At 40.8% G+C, this 16,196-nt stretch overlaps 1 protein-coding gene across 1 annotated transcript in view; it reads left to right on the plus strand.

The window, feature by feature from the left end:
• Positions 1-16,196, plus strand: part of LOC126161816 (ubiquitin conjugation factor E4 B) — a 288,976-nt gene that overhangs the window by 197,853 nt on the left and 74,927 nt on the right. The window contains exon 18 of the mRNA XM_049917917.1: positions 10,781-10,926. Within this exon, the coding sequence (XP_049773874.1) occupies positions 10,781-10,926 (146 nt within the window). The remainder of the gene's footprint in view (positions 1-10,780; positions 10,927-16,196) is intronic.

A 16,196-nucleotide genomic window follows, 5' to 3' on the forward strand; every position in this document is an offset into this window, starting at 1 on the left:
TTCTGCCTGGCCATGGTTTGGCTGTGGTTGTTTCTTATCTTTTCCACACATCAACAATAGTCGACTTGGGCAACTTTAGAAGGATTGAAATGTCCCTGATACATTTGTTACTCGGATGATGTCCAGTGACTAGTCCATGTTCGTAGCCATTGAGCTCTCCTGGGCAGCCCATTCTGCTGGTACTGCTTTCTACCGACAACACACTACTTCCACTTCCTTTTATACTGATGTGTCAGCCTCTCGTACATCTAGTGACCAATTCCACAATACATACGGATGTCTGGATACTTTTGATCAGATAGTGCCCCTCCCACAGTAACTTCCCATCAAGGACTGAAAGATATATTGTAACAGTGATTGCTAATTTATTTTTAACCCCAATTAACTTCAATAATTTTGATTCAAAAGTTTGTCTAACCATGATAGTTAACTGCTAAGAACAAAAATGCTGACTAGTTTGTTTCAGATCATAGAAGAAAAGTATCACTTAGCGTTAAAAATAACTAGAACGTGGTGTTTCCTTCAGTCTGTTGTTAGAAAAACTGGACAAGTGTGAGTAAAATATGCACTCTGTAGGTTCCACACAAATTTAATTATATATACATACACACACACACACACACACACACACACACACACACACCAAACGAGAAAGCGCTGGTAGATAGACACAATAAAAAACACACAAACACACACAAATTTCAAGCTTTCGCAACCCAAGGTTGCTTCATCATTAAAGAGGGAAGGAGAGGGAAAGACGAAAGGATGTGGGTTTTAAGGGAGAGGGTAAGGAGTCATTCCAATCCCAGGAGCGGAAAGATTTACCTTTGGGGGTAAAAAGGACAGGTATACACACTCGCGTGCGCACGCACGCACACACACACACACACACACACACACACACACACACACACACACACACACACACACATTCTCTCTGTCTATATATGTGTGGATGGATATGTGCTGGTTAATGTTACAAGGCCAGATCTGTCAATTACCCAGACTGTTGCCCCCTCAACTACTGAAAAGACTGCTGCTCATCTTCAGGAACCTCACATTTTGTCTGGCCTCTCAACAGATACCCCTTCATTGTGGTTCTATCTATGGTACAGCTACCTGTATTGCATGCAGAGGCGTGCAAGCCCCCCCCCCCCCCCCCCAACCCTCATGTGCAACCATATTCAGTAATTAGTTCCTCAAAGTGGCAATAAATTTTACACCCATCAATAAACAACAAAGCCAGGTGCATTATATTTACTTTTGTAAATGTTGAATGCACCACCGTCAGACATTAGTTTCAAAAACATAAACCCTAAAGAGGTTACAAAATTCATCAGGTCGCAGAAGAGTAGTAATGCTGCTGGCTACACTGATGGTTTTTAGCAGTTAAAATTCCATGCTGAGTTGATAGGGCTATCTTTAAATTGCCTTCTTAATCACTCACTGGCATAGAACATATTCCCTGTCATACTCAGTCATTGGTAAAACCAGAGATACACAATGCATCTTTAGTTACAAACCCGTTTCATTCCTTCCAGTCATTTTTAATTTTTCAGAAAGTGGCTATTATGATAATTTCTTTTTTGTGTCTGTGATTTGAATTATTTTTTTTGTGGTGTGGATTATCATCCCACAGCCATAGCCATCTGGATGGGCAGCCACCTCATGGCCTGTGCACCTGCCAAAGTTTTACTTCAGGGCCTTATCCCATAGATAGCTTGTCTTCATCTCGATTATAGAACGCTGTCTACACCTCCACTTTAAAGCTAATGTGCACTACCATTGTGCTTGTTACCAAAGATCTTCCACTGTCACAATAGCGAACTATGCCTGCTACCACACAATCACAGGGCGGAAGAGGAACGAATAACTAGATAGGACTTTGTGAGATACTCTTTGTCTCGATCCTCTGTGGAGCCCTGCCTGGTATGGAAAGACTCTGCCAGCAGTTCCATTACCACTAGTATTAGCCCTCTACTTCATTGGAACACACAGACCCCTCTCGCCCACAAGGACAGTATTTCATAAGTCGGTGTCTCCTGAATGGATAGATAGAGTACTGATTCATTTTTCCAGACAAAACTTTTTATATGCCTCTCAGTTCGGCGTTTGTAAAAAGTTGTCTGCAATGGAAGTTATACAAGAATAATTGACGTATGGGTATACTCTGTGTGCTTTCCAAAGTCTTTGAATCAAAATTTTTTCTTGACAAAATAAAATGTGCTGGCATTAATGACATTAGCCTTCGATGGATTTAGTCTTACTTTCACAATAAAAAGCAGTGGGTCTCACTGTGCAACTGCATCACTGGACTGAAAGTAATTTCATAAGGTAGGAACTGAAAGAGTACTGCATCTGCTATGCTTGTACTCTTTGGTTACCGTGCACTAGCCAACCAGTCTGACATTTTGAGACCTTCAATACATTATGCGCCTTTTTTCAGTGGCGGGAGCATTGCTGAGTCACACTGGCATTGATCCAGTACATATGGAGCAGGCATACATGTAGGTAGGTGTCTGGAGTTAGAGGTGTTGGTTGGATTGTTAAGATGGGGCTCTGTGGCATTAAAAGTTGTTAACTGAATTGAAGGAGTCGAGCAATTATTAGTTAACAATCATGTATGTAAAGGTTAAGCAGAAGAAGCATGTGTTTCTTATGTAAGTGGAACTGAAGTTATTGATTGAAATTATACGAAGTAATGACCTACTGGAGACTGTAGTAAAAGTTGAAACAGTATTGATGAAAGAATCAAGCTCATGTAAATGATAACTTCTCGAATAACAGAGTCCAATCACTGGACAACTAAATAAACACTAATATGTGTTAAATTTCAAAATGGAGAGTTAATAGAACGTATTGGATAGGGGGGTTCCATTGAAGTTCAATACCTGGTCAGCAGTTGTAGGTAGATTACGTAAATTTCCTTTGATTGGCTTTAAAGGGCAGTTCAAAAACTATATGTTTGTTGATGATGCATGCATACTAATTGAGGGTCCCAAGGGGTTAACCTCACAGGGCACAGTTCAGCCAATCACCAAACAGATCTTCAACTAGCTCTTAGCTAGCATTTTAAGTCTTACTCTCACAAAGACACTTACTATGTAATTTCAAACAAGCAAAGATGATCTGCTTGAACCAGAAGTAGACTTTAATAGTAATAACACTAAATAAAATTTTGTATATAAAATTCTCTGGGACACAGCTGGATACCATGTTAACTTACATTAGCACGTAGATAAACGTATCAAGACGACAAATTCATCATGTTTTGCTTTTAGAAATGTCTCATTGTGTTTTCAAACAATGGAAACTCCAGGTGGGAATATCAGGAATGTAGGAAAAGACACATTAATACTTACCTTAAAGAAGACACATGAAGTTGCGAACAGGCACAATTAAAAGACACCTACATAAAGCTTTCAGCCATGACCTTCATCAGCAAAAGAGAAACACCCACTGTTCATACACACAAGCAAGCATACCTCGTGTACACATGACCGACAACTCCAGCACATCAGGCCGAAATGCTGGAGTAGGCGGTCATGTTTGCATGTGGTATGCTAGCTTGCATGTATTAATGGTGTGTGTTGCTCTTACGGTGATGAAGGCTGTGGCTGAAAGCTTTATGAAGTGTCTTTTAATTATGTCTGTCTGCAACGTAATGTGTCTTCTTTATGATAAGTAGCAGTTGTCTTTTCCTACATTGTTCATTATGATTTCATGTTGACTTTGCCTTCTCATTTAGGATGCAGAGTGGAGTTTTGTACTCTGATCCTAAAGAATTCAGGAAGCAGGAAATTGATAAAACATACCAGTTCACAAAGAAATTAGAAACCAGTGTCATTAGCTACTCTTACAAATCATCAGACTACATAAAATTCAAGGATTGGAAGTTATTGTTACCTACTTGGCAAGTAGCAGAGTTCATTGTAAAACAGGATTTTGCAGTTGCAAGTGCAGTGTTTAGGTTAGAGGTCTCGGGAAAACACAAGATGGGCTTCAGTCACAAAGGGTGCATGTCGAACTCAGGAAGAATGTAGTTACAGTAACCATCCGTATAACAATTGTAAATTGTTGTAGCTGTGTTGGGAAAGTACAAGAGCTCCAAGCGCGAATAGAAAGCACTGATACTCAAATTGTTATAGACACTAAAAGCTGGCTAAAGCCGGATATAAGCACAGCCAAAATTTTAGCGAAGAACCGAACGGTGTTCCGAAAGGATAGGCTAAACATGGTTGGTGGTGGCTTGTTTGTTGCTGTTAGGAGTAGTTTATCTTGTTGTGAAATTGAAGTGGATGCGCCCTGTGAGTTAGTATGGACAGAGGTCATTGTTGTCAACTGGAATAAAATAATAATTGGATTCTTTTACCAACCCTCCATTTCAGATCATACGTTTGCTGAAAGGTTCAAAGAAAACTTGAGTGATTTCAAACCCGTACCCGACCCCTATGATTATAGTTTGTGGTGACTTTAATTTGCCCTTGATATGTTGGTGAAAATACATGTTTAATTCCGAAGGTATGCATGAAACATCATCCGAAATTGTGCTAAACACATTCCTGAAAATTATTTCGAGCAGTTAGTTCATGAGACCATGCAAATAGTAAATGGTTGTGAAAACACACTTGACCTCTTAGCAACAAATAATAATGAGTTAATAATGAGCATCAAAACCGATACAGGGATGAATGAACACAGTGTTTTCATAGCGGGATTGAATGTTGTAACCCTCAAATCCTCAAAAAATAAACAAAAAATATACCTATTCAAAAAAGCAGATAAAAATTCACTTGACACCTTCCTGAGAGATAATCTCCACTTCTTCCAAATTAATAATATAAGTGTGGACCAGATGTGGCTTGGGTTCAAAGAAATAATATCGGCAGCAATTGAGAGATTTATACCAAATAAATTAACAAACAATGGAGCTGATCCTCCTTGGGACACAGAACAGGTCAGAACATTGTTCCAGAAACAACGAAACAAACATGCAAAATTTAAACAGATGCAAAATCCCCAAGATTGGCAATCTTTTACAGAAGCTCTAAATTTAGCACGGACGTCAATGTGAGATGCTTATAACAGTTTCCACAATGAAACTTTGTCTCAAAACCTGGTAGAAAATCCAAAGAGATTCTGGTCATATGTGAAGTATGTTAGCGGCAAGAAACAATCAATGCCTTCTTTGCGCGATAGCAATGGAGATACTATTGAAGACAGTGCTTTCAAAGCAGAGTTACTAAACACAGTCTTCTGAAATGCCTTCGCAAAAGAAGACAAAGTAAATATTCCAGAATTCGAATCAAGAACAGCTGCCAACATGAGTAACGTAAAAGCAAATACCCTCGGAGTAGTGAAGCAACTTAAATCACTTAGTAAAAGCAAGTCTTCTAGTCCATACTGTATACCAATTAGGTTCCTTTCAGAGTATGCCGATTCATTAGCTCCATACTTAACAATTATATACAACCGTTCACTCGACAAAAGATCCATACCCAAAGATTGGAAAGTCGCACAGTTCACACCAATATTCAAGAAAGATAGTAGGAGTAATCCACTTAATTACAGGCCCATATCGTTAATGTTGCTATGCAGCAGGATTTTGGAACATATATTGTGTTCGAACATTATGAATTACCTCGAAGAAAATGGTCTATTAACACACAGTCAACATGGGTTTAGAAAACATCTTTCTTGTGAAACACAACTAGCTCTTTATTCCCATGAAGTGTTGAGTGCTATTGACAAGGTATTTCAGATCGATTCCGTATTTCTGGATTTCCGGAAGGCTTTTGACACTGTACCACATAAGCAGCTTGTAGTGCAATTACGTGCTTATGGAATATCGTATCAGTTATGTGACTGGATTTGTGATTTCCTGTCAGAGAGGTCACAGTTCGTAGTAATTGAAGGAAAGTCATCGAGTAAAAAAGAAGTGATTTCTGGCGTTCCCCAACGTAGTGTTGTAGTCCCTTTGCTGTTCCTTATCTATATAAACGATTTGGGAGATAATCTGAGCAGCCATCTTAGGTTGTTTGCAGATGACGCTGTCATTTATCGACTAATAAAGCCATCAAAGGATCAAAAAAAATGGCAAAATGATTTAGAAAAGATATCTGAATGGTGCAAAAATTGGCAGTTGACCATAAATAGCGAAAAGTGTGAGGTCATCCACATGAGTGCTAAAAGCTTAAACTTCAGTTACACGATAAATCAGTCAAATCTAAAGCCCATACATTCAACTAAATACCTACGTATTACGATTACGAACAACTTAAATTGGAATAAACACATAGAAAATGTTAGGGGGGAGCTAATCAAAGACTGTTTTATTGGCAGGACACTTAGAAAATGTAGCAGATCTAGTAAGGAGACTGCATGCACTATGCTTGTCCGTCCTCTTTTAGAATACTGCTGTGCGGGGTGGGATCCTTACCAGATAGGACTGATGGAGTACATCAAAAAAGTTCAAAGTAGGGCAGCACATTTTGTATTATTGCGAAATATGGGAGATTGTGTCACTGAAATGATACAGGAATGATACAGGAAAGTTCAAAGTAGGGCAGCACATTTTGTATTGTTGCGAAATATGGGAGATTGTGTCACTGAAATGATATAGGATTTGGGCTGGACATCGTTAAAGGAAAGGCATTTTTCGTTGGGACGAAATCTTCTCACAAAACTCCAGTCACCAACTTTCTTCTCTGAATGTCAATATTTTGTTGACACCAACCAACATTGGGAGAAACGATCACCACGATAAAATAAGGGAATTGAGAGCTCGTACGGAATGATGTAGGTGTTTGTTCTTTCCATGTGCTATACGAGATTGGAATAATAGAGAATTGAGAAGGTGGTTCGATGAACCCTCTGCCAAGCACTTAAATGTGATTTTCAGAGTATCGATGTAGGTGTAAATATTATGGTACTAGTAGAGGATAAATAATAGCTATTTAATATAAATGAGGAAGCAGCAGCTTTCTCAGAGTAGTGGCTGTCCTTATAATGTACAGATGGTGCAAGCACAAGTAGTACTGAGTAGTGTAGTGTTAATTTATTGTTAATACAGTGTACAGATGAATGTTTCTGCAAGTTTGTAATTTTTTATGTATACCAGACTTGGTCCATATCCCTGAAGGATCTATGGAACACAATGAATTAATAAGGCAGTTGATGACAGTGAGTTAATTTAAAGGAAAAGAAATAATAGTAACAATGTCTTGTGATGCTTTTGGTAAACTAAACATGGTTTTCAAAACTTAAGTGCCCTGTATGTTTGAGAAGGAAAGTTTACAGTTAGTAAGCAGACTTGTGGCAGTGTGTCATGTAGTTCCATTATACCATCTAAATCTGAGGCTTGCTGGGTGAGTAACAGAGAGGCATTTTAGATATTACTAAGAGAGATGGGAAAACAACTAAATGGAGCTGAGAGTAAAATAGAATGGAAAATGTCATTATAACTAATTGAAAATGAAATGTGTGTTGTTAGGACATATCAGGTGAATTGATAGTCAGTGGATTAATGAAGTGCTATGTTGGATTCCAAAGGATAAGTAAAAACAACCTTATGGAAAGTGGGTAGATGACATGTGGGGAGAGACATTGATGTGAATAACTGAAGCTCATATAATGCATGGAGAAGTTTGGCAGGGCCATCAGGCAGCAGTGGATGTCAATTTATGACTGTTGATGATATACACATTTAATGTGGTACTAGTAAGTCCTGGATAAAGTAAAAATTATGTGAGTGTAAAGGTAACCTCTAGAACTATAACTGAGGCATTGAGCAGTTGATAGGCACATAAGGAAGACCAGAAATGTTCCTGAGAATGTTGCTGAGCTATCAGTGTCCTCCGTCAGAGCTAAGTAACTGAATAAAACATATGCGCACGCACACGTGCGCGCACACGCATGCACGCGCGCGCGCACACACACACACACACACACACACACACACACACACACACACACACACACCCTCACTGATAAATATGGGCTACCTCCTGCTTCCAACATTTATATTTACAGCCCTTCCTGGTAGGTTAAAACTGTGTAATGGACTGGATGTGAACTCTGAATTGAGCCAGTTGGGTGTAACTCTCTTACCAGCAGAGATAACTAGGCTCGACTTTTGGCATGGCCCTCAAGCTTCAAAAGTGCCAGTACTGCTCTGTACTCTCCAAACTTCAGTGAAGTTCTCCCACATACTATTTTGGACTAGCAGTCCTGGAAGGAAGGTTAACACAGAGATATGGCTTAGCTATAGCTGAGGTGTTGCCTTCACTATGAATCTTTCTCTCTACCATGGTTTGTTTAATCTGTCAGAAAGTTTCAGTACAGTGTGCGCTCCTCTGGAAGATTCACTCCAGAAAAAATCCCTAGGCTGTGGCTAAACCAGACCACCACAACATACTCTCTTCCAGGAGTAGTAGTTGAGGAAGATATGTAGGAGAGCTTCTGTGAAGTTCTCAAAGTAGAGGAGAGGCACTGCTACAACTGAAGCAGTGGTGGCAAAAGGTTGTAGGTCATGCCTAAAATCTCATTTGGTAAAAGCATTGGCCATGAAAGACAGTTTTCCACAAGGTTGAGACCCTAAAACAGTGTGCCCCCCCCCACACACACACACACACACACACACACACACACACACACACCCGCACTCACACACAAAAGCTGCTGCAGGGTGAAAGGTCCATTCTGGATTTAGATTTTTGAGAAGACTTGCTATGTAGCATGTAGAATAACAGTAAAATTTCTTATCTGCATAGAAAAATTGTCTGACTCTTAGTAAAACATTACATGTTAACACTAATATTTCTTCCTAAATATGAATAACTCTTCTGTATTCAGTTGTAAATGAATTGTATTTAAGTTCTTATCTGTAAAAGAACAGAAAGTTTAAATGCGAACATTTTTAGGTTTTTTAGGTTTTCTAAATTTTGGAAAAGCAACCTAAATTTTAATTCAGTTTTATTTGGAATATTTTTTGTGTTTGTTGTTCCACATTTTTCTAATGTACAGTTCTTTTAACAGTCATTTTTTGTTATTGGTTATTGTTGTTCCATGTTTAGTGTATGGTTTTCGGTACAGTGTTAACGTGCCACTTTAGCACAGCAAGCCATACTACAAATTACGTGTTCCGGAGAGATCTTCAGTCACCGAAAATGCATATTTTTGTAATACACAAGAATAAATACAAAAAATCACTGAGTATGCCGTGTTAGTTTCGCAAACGCTTACATCGACATGGCAGCTGCTTGGTTTGCTTCTGTCAGCCAGTCACTGCATGGAATATGTGAATCACAGGATGATTCAATACTTGTACAGATTGCAAGACTATTATGAATTATAATTAATCACAGCTCATTATTCTACAAGGTCCCATGCCTTCACTTCTGTGACACTGCGCTAAAGGAAATACGACTACAATTCTTCTCACATCATTGTACCAAATATTAAAAGCTAAATGTGTTGAACAAAGTAAACAGCATAAGTTTATTTTTTTCTGTTACTGCTACTTGGTTCAGAACTCGTACATGATGGTCAAAAAAATATCTGACTTCGTGCTATGTGGATTTCCACAAGTAATTCAGAGACAGACACACTTCTCTCAAATTTTGGCTTCTCTGAGCATATAGTGACTAAATGGCCTTCCTTCTCTGGTGAAGTATGTATTGAGTGGGTGATTATCAATTCACAACAGCTTGAGAGACAAGGAATCATTGTTGAAATAGACAAGGCAAAATTTGGGGAAAGGAAACGTGTCAGAGGTTGTAAAATCACTGGACAGTGGCTGTTCATTGGAATTCAGTGATGATCTGTGAAAGTCTTATTCCTGCCAGTGTAAGCATGGAATAAGGCCATCTTGATAAGAATATTGTCAACTACTGGAAATCATATGACACCGTAGTTATTGGAGGTTTTCAGCACTTAAGAGGCAGCCATTGAGCAAACTTCATGGATATGATAGATCGTGCTATTCACTCACAGAATTGGAAATAATATGATAAAAAATAACCGCACAATTTGGCAGAAGGACCAATGATTATGTGTGTTAATTAACTGAGCACATGTTCCACAGAGCTTTTTACACGAAAGAATTATTACATTAAGTTTTATGTTGAGGGAGATAAATTTTTCCTGCCTGGGGAAACTGTGATGGAATAGTTTCTTCTTACAGTGTTGAAGGCATGACTGGAAGCTACATTTCCATGCCTGTGTGTACCATTTTTGGTGCAAAAATGTTGGAGATCCCAGTGCCTTTACATCCCTAACCATGTTAAGGCATAGCTTTGCTTTGTGCTATAGATTGTATATTAATTTAAAACATTTATCATTCATATTTTACCCATGCTGGATGTTTTCTTTCTTTTTTCCTCTTTAAAAAAAAAATCTGAACTTTGATGAATTTTATGTGTGTTCAGTCCGCAGTATTTGTGTCTTCATGCGTGAAATAGTGCTGTTTCTCGTCCCATGTCCTGTGTTGTGATTGACAGAAGCAAACTGAAGAGCCCCCGTATTGATTTAAGTATTTGCGAAGCTAACATGCCATATTTGGTAGTCTTCATATTTGTACTTGCATTTTATGAATATATGCATTTTCAGTTATAAAGATCTCTCAAAATGCATCATTTTAGTACAGTTGTTGTGCACACATCTCAAAATGGGACATTGGCACATTAACTCAGTAACTGGTTTCCTTATGGTAATGAAAATTTCCATTTCTGTCAGCAGTAAACTTTGCCTGTAGTTTGCATATATATGTAATGTTTCACAGGTCTTACTTGACTTTGGCCAAAGAGACAGTGGATATGTTCCATTATTTGACAGTTGCCATCAAGGAGCCATTCTTAAGGCCAGAGCTGGTTGACCGCTTGGCAGCCATGTTAAATTTTAACCTGCAACAGTTGTGTGGTCCTAAGTGTAAGTATCTAATTTTTAAATAAACTGTTTCACATTCAGGAAAATAATACTATGTGTATGTCTTAGAAAAAGGTGATAAAAATTATTGATTGTAAGTAGAAAAGTGGCTATGGGAGTGCATTTGTCTCCTCTCTAAAAAGTTCTCACTGAAATGGTTGTATCACATCATTTGATTTTTTCTTTTTTTTCCATAGGGTGTTACAGTTATACATCTTGTGGCTGTTTGAATGTGAAAACTTTTTACTGCATTTCAAGTAGGATAATAGTAATTAACTCATTACATTATGGTGATATAATGAGTTATGACCAGAACAAATTTCCAGGTGGGGGGGCGGGGGGGGGGGGGGGACCTTCATGGGTGCCACTGTCTTCCAGAAACGGTGGGGTTAACATAAAGATAATAAATGTAAATGATTAATGGAAAATCTCATATAAAGATGTGAAACAAATACTAACAAAGAGATAGAGGGGTGGCCAGTACTTACCTCAGCTCAGTACAGCCGATAGATACACATAAAACAGAACCAAAAATTTACGTTCCTAGCTTTCGGAACAAATTTTCCTTCATCGGGGAGGAGAGAGGGGAAAGAAAGGGAAGAAGGGAAAGGAGATTCAGTTACTCACAACCCAGGTTATGAAGCAACAGGGAAAGGAAAATAGGGAGGGTAGCAAGGATGGAGGCATGGTTGTCAGAGGGAAGCCAAAGATATTCTACTATAAGTACTGTGCCAGCTTCAAACCAAAGAGGATGCATACAGAAGTAAAGAGGTATATAGTATAAACACAACTATGTAGAATGAAAAGATGCGTGAATGGCTAAAGAGGAAAGGGAAAGAGGAGAAGACTGAAGAGTGAATGAGGGTGAGGTTGTTTAACGTAGGTTCAGTCCAGGGGGATGGCAGGATGAAAGGATGTGTTGGAGTGCAAGTTCCCATCTCCGCAGTTCAGGGGGACTGGTGTTGGGTGGGAGAAGCCAAATGGCACATACGGTGTAGCAGGTTCCTAGGTCCCTAAAATTATGCTGGAGGGCATGCTCCGCTACTGGGTATTGGGCATCTCCTAGGCGGACAGTTCGTCTGTGTCCGTTCATGCGCTCAGCCAGTTTAGTTGTTGTCATGCCGATGTAAAAGGCTGTGCAGTGCAGGCATGTCAGTTGATAAATGACATGTGTAGTTTGACACGTGGCCCTGCCTTGAATTGTGTATGTTTTACCAGTAGCGGGGCTGGAGTAGGTGGTTGTGGGGGGGATGCATGGGGCAGGTTTTGCAGCGGAGTCGGTTACAGGGGTAGGAACCGCTGGGTAGAGAAGGTAGTCTGGGAATATTGTAGGGTTTAACAAGGATGATACGGAGGTTAGGGGGGCGACGAAAGGCAACTCTGGGTGGTGTGGGGAGAATTTTGTCAAGGGATGATCTCATTTCAGGGGTTGACTTGAGAAAGTCATATCCCTGGCGGAGTAATTTGTTGATGTTTTCGAGGCCAGGATAATATTGGGTGACAAGGGGGATGCTTCTGAGTGGTCTGGGGGTAGGAACATTGTTGTTGGACGGGGAGGAATGTATTGCTCGGGAAATCTGTTTGTGGACAAGGTCTGCAGGATAGTTGCGGGAGAGGAAAGCACTGGTCAGGTTATTGGTGTAATTGTGGAGGGATTCGTCACTGGAGCAGATACGTTTGCCACGAATACCTAGGCTGTAGGGAAGGGAGCGTTTGATGTGGAAAGGATGGCAGCTATCAAAGTGAAGGTACTGTTGTTTGTTTGTGGGTTTGATATGGACAGAAGTGTGGATGTGAGCTTCAACAAGATGAAGGTCAACATCCAGGAAGGTGGCTTGGGTTTTGGAGAAGGACCAGGTGAAATAAAGATTCGAAAAGGGGTTGAGGTTATGGAGGAAATTAAGGAGTGTTTCTTCACCATGAGTCCAGACCACAAAGATGTCATCTATAAACCTATACCAGGCCAGAGGAAGCAGCTGTTGGGTCTTCAGGAAAGCCTCCTCCATGCGACCCATGAAGAGGTTGGCATAGGACGGAGCCATCCTGGTTCCCATGGCCGTTCCCCTGATTTGTTTGTAGGTCTGGCCTTCAAAAGTGAAGTAATTATGGGTGAGGATGAAGTTGGTAAGTGTGATAAGGAACGAGGTTTTTGGAAGATCTTCGGGTGGGTGTTGGGAGAGGTAGTGCTCAAGGGCAGAGAGACCATGGGTATGTGGGATGTTTGTGTAAAAGGATGTAGCATCTATGGTGACAAGAAAGGTTTCAGGTGGGAGAGGAGTGGGAATGGATTTGAGGCGTTCTAGGAAGTCGTTTGTGTCTTTGATGTAGGATGGGAGTCTGCGGGTGATACGTTGGAGGTGCTGGTCTACCAGAGCTGAGATACGTTCGGTTGGGGCTTTGAAGCCTGCTACAATGGGATGGCCAGGATGGTTCTCTTTGTGGATTTTGGGTAATAGGTAGAAGGTAGGGGTACGTGGCTCAGGTGGAGTGAGTAAGTCTATGGAAACCGTTGTGAGGCCTTGTGAGGGACCTTGGATTTTTAGGATTTTTTGCAGCTCAGTCTGGATGGAGGAAATGGGATCCTGGGTAACAGGTTTGTAGGTTGAGGTGTCGGAGAGTTGACGCAGTCCTTCTGCCACATACTCCACACGGTCAAGTACGACAGTTGTGGAGCCTTTATCCGCCGGGAGGATGACAATAGAGCAAAGCCCCAACCAAACGTATCTCAACTTGGGTAGACCAGCACCTCCAACGTATCACCCGCAGACTCCCATCCTACATCAAAGACACAAACGACTTCATAGAACGCCTCAAATCCATTCCCACTCCTCTCCCACCTGAAACCTTTCTTGTCACCATAGATGCTACATCCCTTTACACAAACATCCCACATACCCATGGTCTCTCTGCCCTTGAGCACTACCTCTCCCAACGCCCACCCGAAGATCTTCCAAAAACCTCATTCCTTATCACACTTACCAACTTCATCCTCACCCATAATTACTTCACTTTTGAAGGCCAGACCTACAAACAAATCAGGGGAACGGCCATGGGAACCAGGATGGCTCCGTCCTATGCCAACCTCTTCATGGGTCGCATGGAGGAGGTTTTCCTGAAGACCCAACAGCTGCTTCCCCTGGCCTGGTATAGGTTTATAGATGACATCTTTGTGGTCTGGACTCATGGTGAAGAAACACTCCTTAATTTTCTCCATAACCTCAACCCCTCCTCGAATCTGAATTTCACCTGGTCCTTCTCCAAAACCCAAGCCACCTTCCTGGATGTTGACCTTCATCTTGTTGAAGCTCACATCCACACCTCTGTCCATATCAAACCCACAAACAAACAACAGTACCTTCACTTTGATAGCTGCCATCCTTTCCACATCAAACGCTCCCTTCCCTACAGCCTAGGTATTCGTGGCAAACGTATCTGCTCCAGTGACGAATCCCTCAACAATTACACCAATAACCTGACCAGTGCTTTCCTCTCCCGCAACTATCCTGCAGACCTTGTCCACAAACAGATTTCCCGAGCAATACATTCCTCCCCGTCCAACAACAATGTTCCTACCCCCAGACCACACAGAAGCATCCCCCTTGTCACCTAATATTATCCTGTCCTCGAAAACATCAACAAATTACTCCGCCAGGGATATGACTTTCTCAAGTCAACCCCTGAAATGAGATCATCCCTTGACAAAATTCTCCCCACACCACCCAGAGTTGCCTTTCGTCGCCCCCCTAACCTCCGTATCATCCTTGTTAAACCCTACAATATTCCCAGACTACCTTCTCTACCCAGCGGTTCCTATCCCTGTAACTGACCCCGCTGTAAAACCTGCCCCATGCATCCCCCCCACAACCACCTACTCCAGCCCCGCTACTGGTAAAACATACACAATTCAAGGCAGGGCCACGTGTCAAACTACGCATGTCATTTATCAACTGACATGCCTGCACTGCACAGCCTTTTACATCGGCATGACAACAACTAAACTGGTTGAGCGCATGAACGGACACAGACGAACTGTCCGCCTAGGAGATGCTCAATACCCAGTAGCGGAGCATGCCCTCCAGCATAATTCTAGGGACCTAGGAACCTGCTACACCGTATGTGCCGTTTGGCTTCTCCCACCCAACACCAGTCCCTCTGAACTGCGGAGATGGGAACTTGCACTCCAACACATCCTTTCATCCCGTCATCCCCCTGGACGGAACCTACGTTAAACAACCTCACTCCCATTTACTCTTCAGTCTTCTCCTCTTTCCCTTTCCTCTTTAGCCATTCACGCATCTTTCATCCTACATAGTTGTGTTTATCTTTATACTATATACCTCTTTACTTCTGTATGCATCCTCTTTGGTTTGAAGCTGGCACAGTACTTACAGTAGAATATCTTTGGCTTCCCTCTGACAACCATGCCTCCATCCTTGCTACCCTCCCTATTTTCCTTTCCCTGTTGCTTCATAACCTGGGTTGTGAGTAACTGAATCTCCTTTCCCTTCTTCCCTTTCTTTCCCCTCTCTCCTCCCTGATGAAGGAACATTTGTTCCGAAAGCTAGGAACGTAAATTTTCGGTTCTGTTTTATGTGTATCTATCGGCTGTACTGAGATGAGGTAAGTACTGGCCAGCCCCTCTATCTCTTTGTTAGTATTTGTTTCAGATAATAAATGTAGTATATTTCAGAACTTTTATGTAGCGTACACATATATTCTCGCAAGAATCGATAACCTAGACCAGGGTTTGCCACAGATACACTTTACAAAAATAACCCTTCATTAATTTTCACTAATGTATTCAAGTAGTACTAAAACTTTTAATATTGTTGTTATTGTTGCTGCTGCAGCAGCAGAATTAGTAGTAGTGGTGGTTGTTGTTGCTGTCATAGTTAAGTGAATGTTTTGACATTATATATCATCCCTATATATAAAAGGCAATGTCCTGACTGCTTGACCTACGCACTGACTCATCACCACCCAGCCCAAACAACTAAGGATAGAAACTTGAAATTTACGAAAGTGTTGATCTTTTACTGTAGGCATCATTTAAGAAGGAATTTTTCAGTACTCCATCCCTAAGTGGGCGAAACAGGGGACAAATGCAATTTTGAAGCTGCATCTATGAAAATTGTTATTTGGTTTCTTAGTCAGAAATAAAATTGTATGTGTTTCAGCATTTTTTGAAATTCAGCCACTAAGATCATAAAATAAGGGGTGAAATTTTTTTTTGAAAATAAATCATTATTAAAGAACTACGGAAAAATTTTTAA

Source organism: Schistocerca cancellata, chromosome 2 (genome assembly GCF_023864275.1).
Source record: "Schistocerca cancellata isolate TAMUIC-IGC-003103 chromosome 2, iqSchCanc2.1, whole genome shotgun sequence".
Classification (NCBI taxonomy): Eukaryota; Metazoa; Arthropoda; class Insecta; order Orthoptera; family Acrididae; genus Schistocerca; species Schistocerca cancellata.